The sequence below is a fragment of the Mesoplodon densirostris genome, chromosome 6 (assembly GCF_025265405.1).
Source record: "Mesoplodon densirostris isolate mMesDen1 chromosome 6, mMesDen1 primary haplotype, whole genome shotgun sequence".
Taxonomy (NCBI): Eukaryota; Metazoa; Chordata; class Mammalia; order Artiodactyla; family Ziphiidae; genus Mesoplodon; species Mesoplodon densirostris.
Window position 1 is genome coordinate 7,767,418 of NC_082666.1, and position 20,146 is coordinate 7,787,563.

The 20,146-nt window shown below is 54.6% G+C and overlaps 1 protein-coding gene across 4 annotated transcripts; it reads left to right on the forward strand.

Annotated features, from left to right (window-relative positions):
- Window positions 1-2,661: 2,661 nt before the first annotated feature.
- On the forward strand, window positions 2,662-20,088 carry CIZ1 (CDKN1A interacting zinc finger protein 1). 4 transcript variants are annotated; one of them, XM_060101179.1, is made up of 18 exons: window positions 2,662-2,777; window positions 3,499-3,622; window positions 3,885-4,000; window positions 5,518-5,589; window positions 7,449-7,675; window positions 10,271-10,364; window positions 10,545-10,653; window positions 11,154-11,490; window positions 11,593-11,812; window positions 12,073-12,182; window positions 12,812-13,009; window positions 13,754-13,878; window positions 16,453-16,540; window positions 16,984-17,097; window positions 17,296-17,445; window positions 18,943-19,012; window positions 19,238-19,359; window positions 19,729-20,088. In XM_060101179.1, the coding sequence occupies exons 2-18, from the start codon at window positions 3,504-3,506 to the stop codon at window positions 19,942-19,944; spliced, it is 2,487 nt and encodes an 828-aa protein (XP_059957162.1). In that variant the 5' UTR covers window positions 2,662-2,777; window positions 3,499-3,503; the 3' UTR covers window positions 19,945-20,088. The 4 variants fall into 4 exon arrangements, with proteins under 4 accessions (XP_059957162.1, XP_059957160.1, XP_059957159.1 ...); XM_060101177.1 differs by having other exon boundaries at window positions 2,662-2,938; window positions 11,154-11,812; XM_060101176.1 differs by having other exon boundaries at window positions 11,154-11,812.
- Window positions 20,089-20,146: the final 58 nt, after the last annotated feature.

The following is a 20,146-nucleotide window of genomic DNA, read 5'->3' on the forward strand; positions in this document are numbered from 1 at the left end:
TACACACATTTATTCTTTCCAAAATTGGGGTCATAATGTGTATGCACTTTTGTAACCTACTGAGTTCAATTCATATCATATCATGAGTGTTTAAATATCCTTTGAAGACATACTTTCTGAAGGCTGTGTGCTATTCCTTAAGAGGCAGACACCATGATTTATTTAGCTGTTCTCCAGGTTGATTATTTTCCAGACAGCTATTATAAGTAATGTTTCTGTGAGCGACCTGCTGGCTTTTTAAAAAAAGTATACTTTAATTTTATTGGAGTATAGTTGATTTATAATGTTGTGTTAGTTCAGGTATACAGCAAAGTGATTCAATTATACATATACATATATTCATTCTTTTCTAGATGCTTTTCTCGTATAGGTTATCACAGAAACCTGCTGTCTTTTTAAAAAATAAATTTATTTATTTTTGGCTGCGTTGGGTCTTTGTTGCTGCACGTGCGTGGGCTTTCTCTACTTGCGGCAAGCAGGGGCTATTCTTTGTTGCGGTGTGTGGGCTCTTCATTGCAGTGGCTTCTCTTGTCGCGGAGCACGGGCTCTAGGTGTGCAGCCTCAGTAGCTGTGGCACATGGGCTCAGTAGTTGTGGCTCGTGGGCTCTAGAGCACAGGCTCAGTAGTTGTGGCACATGGGCTTAGTTGCTTTGTGGCATGTGGTATCTTCCCGGACCAGGGCTCGACCCTGTGTCCCTGCATTGGCAGGTGGATTCTTAACCACTGTGCCACCAGGGAAGCCCAAAACCTGCTGTCTTTTTTTTTTTTTTTTTTTTGCGGCTTGCGGGCCTCTCACTGTTGTGGCCTCTCCCGTTGCGGAGCACAGGCTCCAGACGCACAGGCTCAGTGGCCATGGCTCACGGGCCCGGCCGCTCCACGGCATGTGGGATCTTCCCGGACTGGGGAACAAACCCATGTCCCCTGCATCGGCAGGCGGACTCTCAAACACTGAGCCACGAGGGAAGCCCCCTGCTGTCTTTTAAAAGGTTTGTTTCTGATTATTTTCTTGGGCTAGATTCCTACAAGTGGGGACCAGGTCAAGGGTCAGAACACGTTCAAGAGTCTTGATAGAGAATTTTCAGATTGCTTTCCAGAAAGATGAATTAGCACAGGAAGGCACCGCTGCCTTCCCTACCTTCACCAGCATGAGCATTATTTTTAGTTGTTGTGGTTTTTTTTTTTTTTACTTTGGCAATTTGCTAAGCTCCCCTGTGCCAGGTGCCAGTGCTAAACATTATGTAATATCATACACAGACACACACACACAGACACACACACACAAAAAAAAACCCCGGGAGGGGGTACTCATTTTACAGACGAAGAAACAGGCTCAGAGAGGACTCCTGCATCAGCCAGGTCGCCTAGCCAGAAGGCAGTGGAGCCCCAATTCAACACCGGGCCTCTCCAAGGCTAGCACCCAGATCTATTGGTTGCAAGCTTAGGCGATCTTGACTCAACCCACCCCTCCGTTCCCATTGCCTCTGTCTTGGTTCTCACCAGAGCCGAGTGATCTAATCTGGGCGGATATGATGCGGTCACACTCTTCCCTAGCACTCCCTGCCCTTCATGGGTAAAGCCCAACTCTTCAGGCCCGCCTTCAAAGCCCGCATTGTCCGGGCTTCCCTTCCACTCAAAGGCGCAAAGTCCCCTGAGCCCGACCCCGCCCCGCCCTCCGGCCACTCCAAGCCGCGTTCGCGCCTCTAAGTCCAGGCAGAGTTAGGCACCTGTGCTGCCACCTGGGGCTGTAGTAGAGCCGGTCCCTAGCTTTAGGGCAGCGCTAAAGTCACATGACTGCAGTCACATGACTGCAGTAACTGGTGGACACTCGGGTCTCCTCTGGGCCGACCTTAGGTCTGCGCGTCCCTAGCGCCACTGTGCGCCGTGTGGCACACAGTCGGCGCCTAATGCAAAGTGAGCGCATTGCCTAGGGCTGTTACAGCTGTGGTCGGTTCTGAGCAACAGAAAAAGCAAAGGGGATTGCTCTTACTAACTGCGGATTGTTTGCCTCAGTGCTTGTGTGGGGTCCGAGGAGAGGTGCACCGGGACGCGGGACAGAGTCGAAATTAAAGGGTCCTTGCGGGCAGGACCGTTCAGGGACAGGATGAGCGCCGTTTTTTACCATTAAACTCCGCCCTCCTCACCCGCTCCCCAGCCAAACCGGAGAAGCAAACAAACAAACAAACAAAAAAACACTTTCAAACCGATCTCCCCACCCCTTCCAGGGCTAATTCTTCTGCCCCGTTGTGCCGGTCGTCCTCTCGCTGGGTCTCGGTCCCCAAATGTACAGCCGGCGGCTGCACGCCCCCTCCCACCCCAGCCCCGCGCGGGGTCTCCGGATCGCGGGACAGTGGCGGCCGCGGCAAGGTCTGTTGGGGATGGCCCTCCTCAAAGTCGCCCGCGATGTCCCTGCCAGACGAGAGACCCCTCTGGGCGACAGACGGACCTGAGGCTCAGAGCCGCCCCTTACCGAGGCGGAGGACGCGGGGCAGAGGGTCTGCGCTGCCCAGGGTCCCCTAGCAGCTCGGAACCACTCCCACCGCCGCCCAGCAGCTGGGCGAGCAGGTGCCGCCCCTGCAGCGCGAAGGGTGCACGGGGCGGGATCTCGCGGCGCGGCCGTGGGCACCCGGACCTCCTGTCCCCCAGAGGGCGCTGCCCTGCCCCGCCCCGCAGACTGGCCTTCGGAGCGGACAGGTCGTTACGGAGCCGCGGGGACCCCGGGAGCTGCGGGGACCCCCGGGAGCCGCGATCCGGAGCGCGCGGCCCGCCCGCCCCCCACGGTGGGGGCTACGCGACTGCGGAGGGGGTGCGGGGAGGAGGCTGTGTGGTTCCTGCGGCCAAAGCCGCGCTGGGAGGCCAAGTGCGCGGGGCCGAGCGCGGCTGGGGGGACGGCGGAAGCCTTAGGGGCCACTTGAATGGAGGCCGAGGGCTTCGTTGGCAGGTGGGGACACCGGCTTTGACGTGTGATGCTGGCTCTGTCTGTAGAGGAAGGGGTCAGCGGAATGGGGGGGATTAGAGTGGAGGGAAGCCTTCCTCCTACTTTGTTCGTGGAAGAAAGGGAAAGGTGGGGGTGGGGCGGCGCTGACGTTATTGACAGAACATGTGCACAAGGGACAGGGTGGGAGTATCAGAGGGGTGTGAGTGGACAGGGGCTGGCTTCGCTACGTGATTGGCGCAGAGAAAGGCTGAAGGGTGGGGTGGGAGGTGTATTTGAGTCGGACGCTCGTCCTGGAGCTGCGGAGCGGAGGGAGTCGGAGGGATGGAGGGTGCGGTTGGGCATTTGGAGGAGAGACTATTGGGAAGATTTGGGGGAAATTGGCGGGAGGGTGGTTGAACTCTGCTGCTGGTGGAATTGGAGGTGTATGGAGAGGATGGGGCGCACGCGTGGCACGCTCTGGGCAGGACCGGGAGGGTAGCTGTGAAGCTCGGTCGGCAGCGTGTGGGGGCCGCGGGCTGGGGGTGGGCGACGAGGACCCGGCCTGACTTCCTCCCTTCCCGCAGCCGCCATGTTCAACCAGCAGCAGCAGCAGCAGCTCCAGCAGCTCCAGCAGCAGCAGTTGCTGCAGCTCCAGCAGCTGCTCCAGCAGTCCCCACCGCAGGCCCCACTGCCCATGGCCGTCAGCAGGTAAGCTCCCCACTGGAGGGGTGGGCGGCTCTAGACCTGCCCCTCTGACCCATGCCTTGGAGACCTCCTCCCAGCCCTTTCTCTCAGGGGCATCCTGAGAGATGCCCTGAGAGATGTCTGAGTCCTGGAGGTCGTCAGTTCCCACCCTAAGGGGATGCTCTGTCTGCGGTAGAGGGGGGCAGAGAATGGAGGTGAGGGGTCTCAGGGAAGAGGGAGGGTTTGACTCTCCCCAGAGCCCTCTGACACCGCTCTCAACACCCAGGGGGCTCCCCCAGCAGCAGCCACAGCAGCAGCTCCTGAATCTCCAGGGCACCAACTCAGCCTCCCTCCTCAATGGCTCTGTGCTTCAGAGAGCTTTGCTTCTGCAGCAGTTGCAAGGTATGACTGCGGGCCCTGTCTCGCTCCATCTTAGCGGGAAATCCCCAGCAGCCCCACGGCACTGAATCTCATCAAATCCACACAGTAACCCTGAGAGGGAGCTGTGTCAGCGTCCTGGTTCACAGATGAGGACACTGAGGCTCCAGGAGGTGGAAGTCCCTAAGTTGCTCAGCTGAATGCAGGTCTGTCTGATCACAGAGGTGTACCCTTGGCCATGGTGTTAGCTCTGTGGGTGCTACTCAGCACAGTTTGCTGACATTCAGATTAGATGATATGATGGATAGCAAGATCTATTTTGACCGCCCTCCTCTGCATCCTGTTTGACAGATGAGGATGCCGAGGTCCAGAGAAGGGAAGTCATTTGCCCTGGGTCACATAGCATCAGCAGTGGCTGAGCTAGACAGAGACCTGGGCCTCCTGACCCCCTGGGTCTCTGAGTGGGTGTCTCTAGCCCTCTGCGTTAAGCCTGTGTCCTTACCTGAGTTTCCCCATGTGGAAAGCAGTCTTTCATCTCTTCCTTACAAGAAGCTGCTCCTGGTACCTTAGCCCCTGCAGGAGTAATCCAGGGGTCCAGAAACGTGGGGCCAGCTCATCTTCAGACCCAGCCTCTCCCGCACGGTAGCTGTGGCTTGCTGGCTGGTTCCTCAGGGCTGGGCAGTGTGCTGAGGCCCTGACGAACCCGATTCCTTGACTCTGCTGACAACCCTAAGGGGAGATACACTCATGATCCCATTTTACAGATGAAGAAACTGAGGCCCAGGTGTTGATTAGTGGTCTTACTACAGAGCTGTGTTCTGAGACACCAGGCTATCCTGCCTCCCAGCAGGGTATGCAGTCAGGTCAGAAGATGTGATGGTCATCACTCTTCAGCCCTCCTGGGGCCACATGGGTGTGGATGGTCCTGAGAGCTGGCTTATAAATGATAGATGGATGGGTAGAGAGATAAAACCACCCACAGGGACCCACAATGTATATATATATTTTCACTTTTTCTTACTCATTTTAAAAGTCATACTCTCCAAAGAAGAGTGAAAGAAATATTTTTAGAGGAGTATAAGAAAACCCAAATTGTCATATGCAGATTCACTCCTAAAGAAAAAACCACCCTTTAAAATGTTGGTGTATTTCCTCCCCTTTTTTTCTAGGCACAGACTTGGGGACTTGTGTATGACTGTGGTTATTGATATAAGTGAAAGGCTGTATCTTGTTTCTTTTTCACTGAATATAGTGGCATGATCATTTACCAAATGATTTGAAAGTCTCTGTAAAGATTGTTTTTGAACAGCTGTTTAATATTCTACTGGAGGTGTGTGCCCTTGTGTCCCTAAACTTCCTCAGCTGTTTTCTTCTACTTCTTTTCTTTTCTTTTTTTCTTTTTTTTTTGCTTTAAATAATGGAATGAATATCATGTTTGAGAATATTCTCTTAGAATGGATTCCCAAAAGTAGAATGACTGGGTCAGGGGGGATGGATATTTTATGGCTCTTGATAAGTATTGCCAAATTGCTTTCCCAAAGGACTGGACCAGTTTGCAATGCCACCAGCCACGTATGACAGTGCCGGTCTCACCATGCCCATGGCAACATTGGGTATTATACTCTTTATATATATATATATGTATATATACATCTAATCTACTAATTTGCTTGGCAAAAGCTATATCATTAATGTTTTAGTTTACATTTCTTGGAGTGCTAGTGTGGTTGAATATTTTATATTTGTCTGTTAAACATTTGTAATTCTTTTTGTGACTTGTCCACGTGCTTTGTCTATTTTTCTTTTAGAGTGTACCACCTTTTATCTTACTGTCTTTAAGAGCTGGTTAGCGTTCTCTCTGCACATATGTGTATATGTATTTGTTTTAAGTTAATGTTAATTAAACCCTTAGTAAATACCAGGCACACTTGTATATCTCATTGAATCCTCATAAAACATTGTGAGTCAAGCACTATTACTATCCCCATTTTACAGATGAGGGAACTGAGGCTAAGAAGGGGAAACTGATTTGCTCAAGGTCACAGATCTTGTACTATGGAGTCCGCATTTGAACCAGTTCTCCCAGCACATCTGACCCATGCATGCCCTTAACCCCTGTGCCTCCCATCCCAGCACTGGGTCAGGGATTTAAACTGTCCTTTATTGGGTCACACAATTCCCAGTGCTGGACCTCTGAGTCAGATGAGGTACCTGCCCTTAAGGAGTTCGCAGGGTGGTTAGGTGGTGGGCAATGGGAAGCAGACAAGGAAGTTGTGCAGGTGGTCCTAGAACAGGGAAGCTGGGGCCTCTGGGGATACAGAGAGGGTCTCCCAAAGGAGAATCACCTAAAGGGAGGAATGAAGGATGATTGGGATGTAGAACAGTCCAGACAGAAGAAACAGCATGTGCAAAGGCCCAGAGGCAGGCAGAGGCCAGGCTTGTTTGAGGGATGCATGGGAGCATGTAGCTGGAATAAAGTGGGCACGTGTGTGGGGAGAATTGCGAGAAAGGAGGTCGGGGAGGAGCGCAGGGCTGGACCTTGCACGGTGAGTAATGGGCTTCATTCCTGAGTATCAGGGAGCTATGGAAGGGTTTAGACAGGGGGAGGGGCGAAGTCAGAATGTGGTTTTTGAAAGATCACTGTTTGCTGCTATCCCGTGGAAAAACCATGGCTGAAATTCACACAGGGGATGAAGTGGCTTTGGAGGAAGGGGGCTAGTAGGAGTGGAGATTTGAAGGGGGGTCAGGCTAGACTGCGAAGAGGAGTAGGAGTCAGTGTTAATAGAATTTGGTGTTGGCTTGGATGGGGGAGGGTAAAGAGAGGGAGGAGTCAGGAGGATGCCCAGAATCCTCTCTGGTAGCCGGCTGTGGACAGCAGTGCCGCTCCCAGAGACCCTGGACAAGCCACTCCTTCGCTTTGTGTCTCTATTTTGTCATCAGTCGAGAGGATAGTACTTACTCTGATGGTAGCTGGGCGGGGTGACTGAGGCCATGCATAGAAAGTGCTTAGCAAGTGCCTGCTTCCCAGGAAACTTTTGATGAAGGGTAGCTGCTATTGGTAGGAGAGTATCTTATTATTCCAGGGACCAGTCATAGTCATCTTGCTGGTTCTCCCTTTGGGTCCTGTGCTGAATCTTTCACATACCTTAAGGTGTACACTAAAGCATGCCTGAGGGTGAGCGGAGTTGCTGGGGGTGCTTAAGCCACTGACCAGGGAGGCATTTGGGGTGGGAAAAGGCCCCCTTCCTTCCCCAGCTGGAGCAGAAAACGCTAGCCCTAAAGCCCCCTCTCCACCAGTGCTCCAGGTGGGACTGCGTCTTCGGCTCCCATCTCTCCCCTCTGGCTGCCCTTGGGTGGGGAGGGTCCCCTTGGAAGTTAACTGTGATGATGCTTTGGGGGACTGACCCCTGACCCTAGCCTCTACCACCCAACCACAGTTGTAATCCCTCTTCTCCCCTCTCTTCACACACAGGTAACCTCCGTGGCTACAACCTGGCAACCCCAAACCTGACAGCTCCCAGCCTCACACCCCCTCAGCTGACCACCCCAAATCTACAGCAATTCTTTCCCCAGGCCACTCGGCAGTCCCTGCTGGGCCCTCCTCCTGTTGGGGTCCCCATAAACCCCTCCCAGCTCAACCTTTCAGGGCGGAATACCCAGAAACAGGCCCGGACCTCCTCTACAACCCCCAGTCGCAAGGTGAGTGGTACCTGGACTGGAGCAGGCAAGGATGGGAATGGGAGAGGGTGTATCTGGGGATCAACCCAGCTCTGCCCTCTCTGGCTCACATTGGCCTTTGGGCAGATCATACCCCTCTTTGTACGTCAGTTTCCTCATCTGTAAAATGGGGAAGGGGGCAGGAGTTAGACTTGCTTAGCGTTTCCCAAACTTTAAATATTCCTGAACCCCGATGTGATTTTTACTATATCCAAACACCACCAGTACTATTATTTATTCCCTTTTTAATTACTAATTATATTATTTACTAATATTACTAATATTATTTATTAATATTTCTCTCTTTTTGAAAAAACTGATACGTAACTGACATATAACATTGTATTCATTTTAGGTGTATTCTACCAATATTCTTTAAATCAGCTCTGCCCAGTAGAAATAAAATGTGAGCCATACATGTAATTTAAAATTTTCTAGTAATCACAGTAAAAAAGTAAAAAAAAAAAGGTGAAATTAATTTTACTCGCATATTTTATTCAACTTAATATATTTTAAAAATTATCTTTTCAACCTGTAATCAATATAAAAAATGAACACGGCATTTTACATTCCTTATTTATTTATTTATTTATTTGTACTAAGTCTTTAAATTCCGGTGTATATTTTATGCTTACGTCTCAATTCGGCTTCCAACATTTCCAGGGCTCAAAAGCCAGGCACATGTGGCTAGTAGCTACTGTCTGGGATAGCACAGCTTTAAATGAAGTAGCTGCTTCTCTGTTACATTTAGTTAAAAAGGAAACATTATATCACTGTCTGAAATTTTTAAAAAAAGCTAAATTAATTGCCGTACATAGAAGTAAAAGAAAAGTGATTGGGGGTAAAACAATGTTATAAAATCCTAAACTCTACACTGTTGCCAGCTGAAGGTTCTGAGCCTCTACAGGCCTTTCCCTGACAAAAGCAGGAAGACTCCGAGAGATTTTCAAAGGGAATAATATCCCCCCTGAGTCTGTCCTGTCCCCGAACGTCCTGGCAGCTCCTCACACACACCACACTCCTGAGAGCATCCGGCGGTGGAGGGGTGGCACACCCTCCTTTTCTGGCTGCTCTGGCGCCAGCCCACATCTGGAGGTGAGGCATTTCCCTCCAGAGAGGGGTCCAGGCGGCCTCTGACTTTACGGTCGGGCTTGCCCTAACACAATCTAGCCTAGTGTTTACCTCCTTACCCCCATTTTACATATGGGAAAACCGAGGCAGTGGGGTGGAGGTTGCCCTGGACTGCACAACTGTCACGACAGACCCAGAGTCCAGCCCTCCTGACTCACAGGCCAGTGCCCATGTCGTGCAGAGTGAGAGCTGGGTAGTTTCTGAAGGGTGTGGAGTCCTGATGTGGTGCATGTTTCCACTCATCCCTGGTTCCTCGGGCTTAGTAGGAGGGAGGGAAGCTGCATGTGGATTCCTGAGGCTTCCTGGGGTGCCCTGGAACCATGTGGAGCTGTGTGTTCATTTCACAAATGTCTGTTAAGTCCTGCGGAGGACTCACTGGTGCAGAGAAGGCATCTGGAGATGCTCTCCTGGAGATCTTGGGCTGGGGAGGGGGTGGTGGTAGTGGTGAGACCTTAATGCAAATAATGCTCCAGCCAATGAATTATGACTATGAAAAATGCCACATAAAGGAAGCCTGGGGCCCCTGGGGGCCTGTACTATGAGTTAGGAAGGCTTCCTGCAAGAAGTGACTTTGAGGCTCTGGGCGAAGGCCTGGGGCTTTGGGGAAACAGAGAAGGCCAGTGTGGACCTAGAGAGGGGGAGGGGGAGCGTGGGGAGAGCTGAGGCTGGAGGGGTGGGCATGGGGTAGGGGCCAGATTGTGCAGGGGGATGGGGCGGGTGGGTAGTTTCAGGCTTGGGGTAAGGAAGGAGTCATCCAGGGCTACGGGAAATCATGGGAGGGTTGCAGCCTGACAGAGATGAGAGACATGATCAGGTTTGAGAAGGGTCCCTCAGGAATTCCCTGGTGGTCCAGCGCTTTCACTGCCATGGCCTGGGTTTGATCCCTGGTCTGGGAGCTAAGATCCCGCAAGCCAAGCGGCATGACCAACAAAAAAAAAAAAAGAGAGAGAGGGCTTCCCTGGTGGCGCAGTGGTTGAGAGTCCACCTGCCGATGCAGGGGACACGGGTTTGTGCCCCGGTCCGGGAGGATCCCACATGCCGCGGAGTGGCTGGGCCTGTGAGCCATGGCCGCTGAGCCTGCGCGTCCGGAGCCTGTGCTTCGCAACGGGAGAGGCCACAACAGTGAGAGGCCCGCGTACCACAAAAAAAAAAAAAAAAAAAGAGAGAGAGAGAAGGATCCTTCTGGCTGCTTTGTGGAGAATGGGGTGGGGAATCAGGAGGCAGCACCGTGGACCACGTGAAGGCATTGCATCCCCCAAACCTGCATTTACTTAACCGGCAGGCAGCTAGATGGAACCCCCTGGACAGAATTCCTGGGGTGTTTAGGATCTTCTCTGGGGCCAGGCCCCGTCATCCCTTGGGGGATGTGTTGCAGCCGCTCTTGGGCAAGGGAGTATTTACTGGGGTGGTTGGCAGGTATCATAAATGGTTTCTGAAAGGAAGCAGGATTCTTCTTCTCAGACGATGCCTGTGGAGGACAAGTCGGACCCCCCAGAGGGGTCTGGGGAAGCCGCAGAGCCTCGAACAGACACACCTGAAGGTGAGAGAGGGAGGTTGCTGGCCCTTTAGAGGGGACGCGGGTTAGGGCAGTGGGGTGCAGGGGTGGTCATGGAGGCAGGGGTCTTGCAGGGTGGGTGGGGGGGTGAGCCCAGGCCCCATCTCCTGGAGCTCGTACGTGCTATATCCAGCACGGCAGTCATTCACTTGCCCTCCATTCCAGACCAAGAATCTCCCCACTGCCCAGATGGCATCACTGAAGAGAAACGCACTGCAGCACCTGAGCCTGAGTCTTGTGTGGTGTCTGAGCCACCAGCTAAAAGGTCAAAGAGGTAACTGATGCTGAAAACCTGCCCAGGGCCCAGGTACCCTGTACCCTGATTCCTGCAAAGGCAGAGGGTAGGGGGTAGGTGGGGTGAGATCCTTCAAGGAAAGGGCCTCGGTTTCTGGCTTGGAGGAATGTCAAACCTAATTCTTCACCTTACCTGGGAAGGCCCTCAGCCAGACGGACTCTGGCATCTTCACTGTGACTGAACCACCTGGAGGCAGGTGAGGTGGCCAGCTTGGAGGGGTGAAGATGTGAACCTGGAACCTCAGAGTGTGGGCAGAGGGTAGGCAGGCTTACAGGACCTCGGATACATATTAGCAAGTTGTGGGAGGTGGGAGCAAGTGATCCAATTTATTTAGGTGAAACTGGGACCCAGAGAGCCGAGGGGGCTTGTCCAAATCCCTAGCTTTGTACGTGGCATAGCTAGTACTGGAGCCTAGGTCATGGCCTTTCTTGGGAGCCCCTGGGGCCAATTGAATTTGATCTTCTTTTGATCCTTCCTAGCTCAGAGGAGCCCACAGAGAAGGGGACCCCAGGGCAGCTGCAGGCAAAGGTCCAGCCACAGGCCCGGGTGATGGCACCGAAGCAGACACAGACGACCGAGCTGCTGCCTGAGCCACTGGAAGCTCGAGTGATGCCACGATTTCAGCCACGAGTTCTGCAGATCCAAGCCCAGGTGCAGCCACAGACTCAGCCACAGACTCAGCCACAGGTGCTACCATTGAAGGCCCAGGTGCAGCCAAAGCTGCAGAAGCAGGCACAGACACAAACCTCTCCAGAGCACTTAGTACCGCAACAGGAGCAGCTGCAGCTGCAGAAGGAGGTAGAGCCGCAGAAACAGGTGCAGCCACAGGCACATTCACAGTCCCCAAGGCAGGTGCAGCCACGGCTGCAGAAGCAGCCACTGCCGCAGAAGCAGGCACAGACGCAGACGTATCCACAGGTCCAGACAGAAGTGCGGCCGAGGGCCCAGCCGCTGGAGCAGCCGCTGGAGCACCCACTGGAGCAACCTCCAGTGCAGTTGCCAGTGCAGCCACTGGAGCCAAACCAGAGACAGCCTCAGACTCAGCCACAGGTGTCGGTGCCGGCACTGGAGAAAGCCCCAGTTCCGGTTCACTCCGCAGTGCAGGAGACGCCACCCGATACACTGGAAGCTGGAGCAGGTAAGTGAGCAGTGGCTCCCAGCCGGCCTGGTGACGGGACAGCTCTACCTGAACCCTTCAGTCCTACCCTGGCACTGTCCAACCCTGACTGGGTGCTGCCTGGGACTGAGGGGTGGGCCTGGATCTAGGGTTCGGGGCCATCTGCGCTGGAGGCTTCAAGGTCCTGGATGTGGGCAGAGAAGGCGGCTCTTGGGCCTGGGTCCCTCAAGGCCCAGGTGGGAGAGGCACCCTGGGGAAGCAGAGCACGTCTGTCATTTCAGGCCTGGAGGAGGCCTCGCCGGAGCCAGTGGGCGCCCAGGAGAGCCAGGAAGAGTTGACCAGTGGCCTGGATGTGGGAGAATGTGAAAAAAGAGCAAGAGAGATGCTGGGGGTGGGTAGAGATGCTGATGAGGGCCACGCGGTGCCCCAGTGGTGGGAGGGCCTCCCTCTGCTTCAGCGCCCCCCCGAGTTTCCCCTCCTGTGAAACGGGACAGCAGCCCTCCACCTGGGTTCATGGGCGGACCAGACTGGGTCTGACAGTGGTTCAGTGGCAGTGGTTCAGCAGACTCTCATGTGGTGCCTTCACATGCCTTTGCTCTGATGATCTGGAGGTACTTTTAGTGATAAGGGTCCCTTCCAGCCGGCTCGCCCCGAAACTAGAGCCCCCAGAGCCCCCCACGGGTAACATTGCTCCAGCGGAGAGGGCGCAGCATGGAAGCCTGTGCCTGGGGCTCGGGGGCCCAGCCCTGCCTTCTGGCCACACCCCCTCCCTTCTTCATGCATCTCCATCTGTCATGTGAGGGGTGGGGTGGGTAGACATTAGAGTGAGGTGGACCTGGGTTTGAATCCTGACTGTGGTGCTTCCTGGCTGAGCGAGCTTGGGCAATCACCTAACAGCTCAGAGCCTCAGTCTCCCCACTTGTAAAGTGGGCTGTCAGGAGGGCTCCTAGATGTTCAGCACGGGGCTGGCCCACTGTAAGCGCCCAGCTGGTGGTAGCTCTGCTCCTGCTTCCGGTGCAGGTGTGGGGTGCCGGGGGCTCCCTGAAGGTCACCATCCTGCAGAGCAGTGACAGCCGGGCCTTCAGCACCGTGCCCCTCACACCTGGGCCCTGGTCCGGCGACTCTACCTCTGCCACCCCTGCGGCGGCCAGCACGCCCTCTAAGCAGGCCCTTCAGTTCTTCTGCTACATCTGCAAGGCCGGCTGCAGCAGCCAGCAGGTACCGCCCCCAGCGGGTGGGTGGGGAGGTCACGTGGGCGGGCGGAGGGTTTGGGGTCTGTATGTGATGCCTAGCCTGCCCTTCCCACGGCTGCCTCTGTGGCCACGTGGGCCCTCAAGCCCCACCCCCAGCAGCTGTACATTTGCTCACAAAACATTTCCTGACCAGCCAAGGGGGCAGGATTTTAGAGTTGGGTGGACCTGGTTCAAATCAGCCCTGACTGGCCGTGTGGGTTTCGGAAGGTGAATTCCACCCTTTGTGCCTCGGTTTCCGCATGTGTCAGAGGAGGAAATATTTAGAACCCACCTCTAGAAAAAAAAAAAATAGAACCCACCTCACTGGGAAGTTCTGGGGATTCAGCAACTTGGCACTGAAGTCATAAGCCCCAGGCCCGGCCCAGAGCGAGTACAGCATTAATAACACCATCATACTGGTATGATTACTACTATCGCTGTTGTTACCTTCGTCCCTCTGTGCCTCCTCTGAGCAGAGTCACGGGGACCTGGAATTTGATCAGACGGCTCCTCACCTTGGAGGCGCTCAGTCTCCGGGGGAGCAGAGACTCTCACTCCGTGCCTCCGTTCACCATCCTTTGGCCCACACAGGGTTGTAAGAGAAACGGCCTCCCAGCGGAGGTGGGGTGACCATGAAGCTAAGGTTGGAGGCCTCTTCCCTGGGCCCCACTCTTGCCCACCGTTCTGGGGCTCACTCCTCATGCCCCTTCCTCCCTCCCGCCTGCTGCAGGAGTTCCAGGACCACATGTCGGGGGCCCAGCACCAGCAGCGGCTCGGAGAGATCCAGCACATGAGCCAAGCCTGCCTCCTGTCCCTGCTTCCTGTGCCCCGGGACGTCCTGGAGCAAGAGGACGAGTGAGTGGGGGATCTCAGAGCCGCTGTAGGGGGGGTAGGCAGTCTCGCAAGCCAGCCCCAGCAGAGAGGGACCCTGAATCTACCATCCACAAGGTCTGCCTTTGGGTTAAGCATTGCCCTCCCCGAGACACCTCGTCACACCACTAACTGTGTGGCCTTGGACCTCAGTTTTCCTTATCTATAAAATGGCCTCACGAGGGATGTAATGCAGGAACTCATGAGCTAGACAGTCTCTTAAGGTTACATCCAGGCAGGAACAGTGTGACCATCTATGTGGGAGGGAAGTGGGTTGTGGCACAGACCCCTGCTCCCCTGGCATATGTGCTGACCCCAACCACAGGGGCCTGAAGGTCAGGATCTGCTCATCTTGTGGCTTGAGGTTAGAGCTTCCCTGGGTCACCCCCTTTCTTTGTCGTGGGGGCTTGGTCCATCAGAAATGTCAGCCCTCCCAGAGTCTGGGACTGGCTCTTGGGGTGCTCTGTGGGCAATCACTGAGGCCTGCAGGGGCTGGGGGGCATCATCAGGGAAAGAAACAGGATGGTGCTGGCTCAGGACACCCTGGGGGATATGGGCTGTGTCTCACAGGACAGCTGCCACTCAGCTCCAGACCTCCTGGTTTTTCAGAGGCATCTAGAAACCTAGATTTGTATGTGAATCTCCCGATTTCAAAATGTTAACAGCTAGTTCAGAATTAAAACAAGATGAAACAAGTCCTGTGCAGGCCAAATCAGACCCTTTCAGAGGCTAGATAGGCCTTGGGTCAATGGTCGGGGACTGTGCCATGAGCATTTATAGAGGGTCACAGCTGGAAGCTCCCTGCATGGGGTGAGGGGACAGGAAGGGCCCTCGGGTAGCTTCAGCTTGCATCTCCTGCGTGACGGGGAGCGCTCTCTCCAAAGGCTTCTGTGTCTCTGTTAGCCAGTTCTCACTAAGAGAAGAGCTTCCCTGTGGCTTTGTAGGGTGTTCTCCAGCCTTAAGGCTCCCTTTGCTTGCTGATCTAGGAGCTATACTTAGGCCAAATCATCATAAAGACAGGAGAAAGGTGACTCACAGAGTTGTTCCTTGCAGAGTTAATGCAACGGTGAAAAAATTTAGTTGGAAATGGTCTATCCAAAACTAGGGGATTAGGGCCTCCCTGGTGGCGCAGTGGTTAAGAGTCCGCCTGCCGATGCAGGGGATACGGGTTCGTGCCCCGGTCTGGGAGGATCCCATATGCCGCGGAGCGGCTGGGCCCGTGAGCCATGGCCGCTGGGCCTGCGCATCCGGAGCCTGTGCTCCGCAACGGGAGAGGCCACAACAGTGAGAGGCCCACATACCGCAAAAAGAAAAAAAAAAAAAAAAAAAAAACTAGGGGATTAGTCAGATCAGTTTACGTCTTATCCACTTGGTGGTAGAACTAATTCTAGGGAATTAGTTCTTGGTGGTAGAACTAATTCTAGGGAATTTCTGATAATGTGGAAACATATGTGTGATGCAATGTCAAGTTAGAACAGGATCCAAAATAGCATTTGCAGAATGAGTTTGATTATATTCAATATAAAAATAGATCTTGGGCTTCCCTGGTGGCGCAGTGGTTAAGAATCTGCCTGCCAATGCAAGGAACACAGGTTTGAGCCCTGGCCTGGGAAGATCCCACATGTCGCAGAGCAACTAAGCCCGTGCGCCACAACTACTGAGCCCACGTGCCACAACTACTGAAGCCCGCGTGCCTAGAGCCCATGCTTCGCAACGAGAGAAGCCACCGCAATGAGAAGCCCGCGCACTGCAACGAAGAGTAGCCCCTGCTCGCCACACCTAGAGAAAGCCCGCATGCAGCAACGAAGACCCAACACAGCCACAAAAATTAAAGAAACAAACTAATTAATTAATTAATTAAAAAAGATCTTGTGACAGAAGAAAACTGCAGGGATGTAGCCCAAGCTATAAACAAGCTTCAGGTGGAGGGGATTCTGATTACACTGTCTTCTGATGATGTCTGCCCTTGAATCTTGACTTGGCCCTGTACAGAACATGGCAGTCCTTCCGATAGGCTGTGTGTCGTTCTGACACAGTCAGAAACTCTGGGCTGATCCCATGCCAGGCCCCGGGGATGCTGGGGTGGTGTCCTGGCTTCCCAGAGCTCGCAGTCCTGTGGGGGCAGAGAAGGGATCAGGTCCTCCCAATCCATCGTGGAAAATGCTGTAGCAGTGGCACTTTGGGGTCCCAGACGGGGGGCCTGGCTAACTGGGATTGGGACGGGTCCAGAAATGGGGGGAGGGGCAAGAACAGCTCTGGGGAAGAGAGGGCATCTAAACTGAAGGATAAGAGATCTCAAGGCCAGATATCCTCAGTTCTGCCACCGTCCTGGTGGCCTCCTGGTATCCCAGATGCTTCTAAATCTCATTTCCCCCCAAGTTTTCTCTCTTATTCCTATTTAAGTATTCTTCCAGATGAGCCTCAGGACCATTTTGTTAAGTTTCCAAAAAAACAATTCTGTTGGAATTGCATTCCGTTTATGGAGCGTCTGGACGAGCTGCTGTCTTTCCAACAAGAATGCGGTGTCACGCTGTACTTGTTTTGATTGTCATCATTCAGAGAGCCTCCACCCAGGCGCTGGTGCAACACCTGCCAGCTCTACTACATGGGGGACCTGATCCAGCACCGGAGGACGCAGGACCACAAGGTTTGAGGGCCCACCTGCTGCGAAGGCGCCCAAGCCCAGGGCTGGGGAGGAGGGAGCCCAGGTTGGGAGCAGAAAGTAAACGTCAGCCTTTGTCACTGCGTGGCCGTAACTCATGACGAGTCAGTCATGTTTCCTCTTTGGGCTTCAGTTTCCCCATCTGTCCAATGTGGGCAAGGCACCATCTCACCCTGCATTCAGCCTCGGGGCTCGTGGGGTCCTCAGGTGCCTGCCCTCTCTCCCTGTCTTCCGACGGTCCTGTCTCTGGTACCATCTGTCATCCTTCCTTATAGCACAGGGACGGGATGTGTTTGCCTGTGTTCTGTGAAGCACAGCCAGCTGATTACAGAAGTGGTGGGCCTGCAAGTGGGAGGCAAGGCTGGGCCCTGCCTGGCTGCACCTGGGGATGCTGCCTGCCGCCCACTGGCCTGCCTTCCTGTCCCCAGATCGCCAAACAATCCCTGCGGCCTTTCTGCACTGTTTGCAACCGCTACTTCAAGACCCCCCGCAAGTTTGTGGAACATGTGAAGTCCCAGGGGCATAAGGACAAAGCCAAGGAGGTAACCCCAGCTCCCTCAGAGGACATGGGCCCAGAGAAGTAGAGTCTTGGCCAAGGCCACACAGCAAATTGAGGTGTATTCCAGTCCAAATTCATAGCAGGTCCAGAGGGACTGGAGTTCTCCGGGGTGTGGGGAGGATGGGGGCTCACACCCTGGCTGCCTAGAGCTGACTTGAGCCTTCACCCACTCCCTGGGAAGCTGAAGATGCTCGAGAAGGAGATTGCCAGCCAAGATGAGGACCACTTCATCACGGTGGACGCCGTGGGCTGCTTTGAGGGTGATGAAGAAGAGGAGGAGGATGACGATGATGAAGAAGAGATCGAGGTTGAGGAGGAATTCTGCAAGCAGGTGCTTGGGGGGAGGTGGTGTGGAACGGAGGCTGGAGGTTGGACTCCCAGCCCAGGAGAGACCTCACCCCACCTCCCAGGGGCCAGGAGGCACTGTGCTGGCCTCTTTGGGCACTAAGGCCTGCCACGATTTAGTATCAATAGGAACTCTATTCAATATGACGATATGTAAATATACATCATGACGCCTGTAGGGTGGCAGGTGAAATATGCAAGGTCTTCAAAGCCTGGCTGCAGTTTTTACTTGTGGAAGAGAAAGGGCATCCTAGGGCAAGAGAACAGCATCATAAAGGCATGGAGAGGGGAGCTATGTGGTGCATACAGGAAAAGTCAGTGAAAGATGATGAGGAGGAGGATGGCGAGAGCAGTCAACATTTTTTGAGCACTTACTATGTGCCACGCGTGTACCAAGCACTTTCCTGGCAGAATCTCACCCACTTGGATGCCAGGAGGCGAGACTGCAGAGCCCGTGCTCAAAATACCCCAGCTCTGCTGCTTCCCATGAGCGAGGAGCTGGAGGAGATTTTCCAGAGCATCCAAGTGTTTCCAGAGCATCTATTCTGGGCTAGGCCCTGGTGCTGGATACCAGGGGTACTTGGGGATGAAGTCCTGGCCCCTGTCCTCACAGAGCTTGTCTGTTCCAGTCCAGGGTGGTGAGGGGGCAGCCAAAGGGGGTGGTGCATAGTGGGGCTGTGGATGGAAGGTTGCGTGGGTGGCCTCCAGCCCTAAGCAGGTTGGGGGAGATGCCAGCTTTGCTACTCAGCGTTCAGCAGTGGCATGACCCTAGGCAAGCCCCTTGGCCTCCATAAGCCTGTTCCTCTGCTTAGAATAATCCCAACTCAGACTGTAAGGAAGGGTCACAGCCCAGGGGGTGGTCGTTACTCTTAAAAGCCAGATTTGTTTGCAAGGCACTGCTAGGCATGGCCTTGTCTGGAAGGGGCTCATGTCCAGCCAGTGAGACAAGGGATCCTTGATCACTTGAAACCTACCCCCTAAGACTGTGGTCGCTGCAGCATTAGGGAGCTGGCGGGGGGCTCACGGCAGAGTGTAACCAGGGCTGGAGGCTCACCAGGGCTCACTACCCTCCACCTCCATAAACCTGCTGTATGACCCTGGGCAAGTGAGTGAATGTGCCTGGGCCTCAGTTTCCTCTTATGTAAAATGGGCAAACCATAGAAAGTTGTGATGAGGATTCAGCGAAATGACACGTGTGATGTGTTGGGCATACCTGGCATGGATTATGGCCAGTGTGGGAGCAGGAGGGCTTCCTGGAGGAGGGGACTGATTGAGCTGAACCTGGAAAGTATAGATCGGGAAAGGCACTCGGGGGGCAGGATCAGCATGTGCAAAGGCTCAGAGCATGCCACCCACAACCTCCTGGAAATCAAGGGTGGGCTCCTTGACTGAAGAGCATGGGTGGGTTCCAGTCCCTGCCTGCGTTTAGGAGGAGGCTAGGGGAAGCCGGAACCAATGGAGGCCCACACCCGTGTGTTTCCAGGTGAGATCCAGAGATATATCCATAGAGGAGTGGAAAGGCTCGGAGACCTACAGCCCCAACACGGCATACGGTAAGACCCCAGCCCTGACCCCACCTGCAGGAGTTGTGGCCCTCAGGTTGCCTCCAGGCGACCCCCCCAGATCCCAGCCACAGCATCCTGGCCAGGCAGCCTGTCCCCTCGTCCTCTTTTCTTTTCCCATCTGGAGGGTGGGGGGGGGTGGCAAATGGGCCCCTAGAGAAGGGGGGACACCTGGCTGGTGAGGCATGTGAGTGCACAGACCCTGCTGTCCCACAGGTGTGGACTTCCTGGTGCCCGTGATGGGCTACATCTGCCGCATCTGCCACAAATTCTACCACAGCAACTCAGGGGCGCAGCTCTCCCACTGCAAGTCCCTGGCCCACTTTGAGAACCTGCAGGTGAGTCAGGCCCCCTGCCCGGCTCTGCCCTGCCCAGGGAGTCAGACTGTGTCCTAGCTGACGGGGACAGCCAGTGGCCACCTCCCTCCTGTGCTTGGCCTTAGCCCCTGGGTACAGCCCCCAGTGAGAGGCTCTGCCCACAAAGGGAATTAGAGCCACGTTGGGGCCAATGTCTTTCTGCAGTTGTTCTGGTGGGTGCTGAGGGCTGGGCTGTTAGCTCTAGAGCCCTGGCCCAGAGGGGCTGAGCACATCACACAGGGTCACACAGCATGTCTGACGCTGTCTCACCTGGGCTGGGGAAACAGCCTGTGGCCAGGAGCACACCAGGTGGGGAGGAAGCCTGGCCTCACCTGCACTCTCTGTGTCCAGAAATATAAGAAGGCCAAGAACCCCAGCCCCACCACCAGGCCCCTGAGCCGCCAGTGTGCAATCAACGCCCGGAACGCCCTGACTGCTCTGTTCACCTCCGGCAGCCGCATACCCACGCAGTCCAGCACCCAGGACACAACCAAAACCCCCAGCAAGGTGACAGCCCAACCCGCTCAGCACCCACTACCCCGGCGCTCAAGCCGCCTCAAAACCTGATGGAGGGGGCGGCCCACAGCTGCCCCATCTGGGTCTAGATCTGCTACGCTTTTTAGGAGTCTGTGTGGAGACTGTGACGTGGTTGGTGTTTTTACTCAAAATCCAATAAAAGAAGGTAGTTTGGCTGTATAGTCCCCAGCAGCACTTCCGTCTGGGTGGACAGGGAAAGGGGGCACCCAGCTAGCTCTCAGTCAGCACCCAG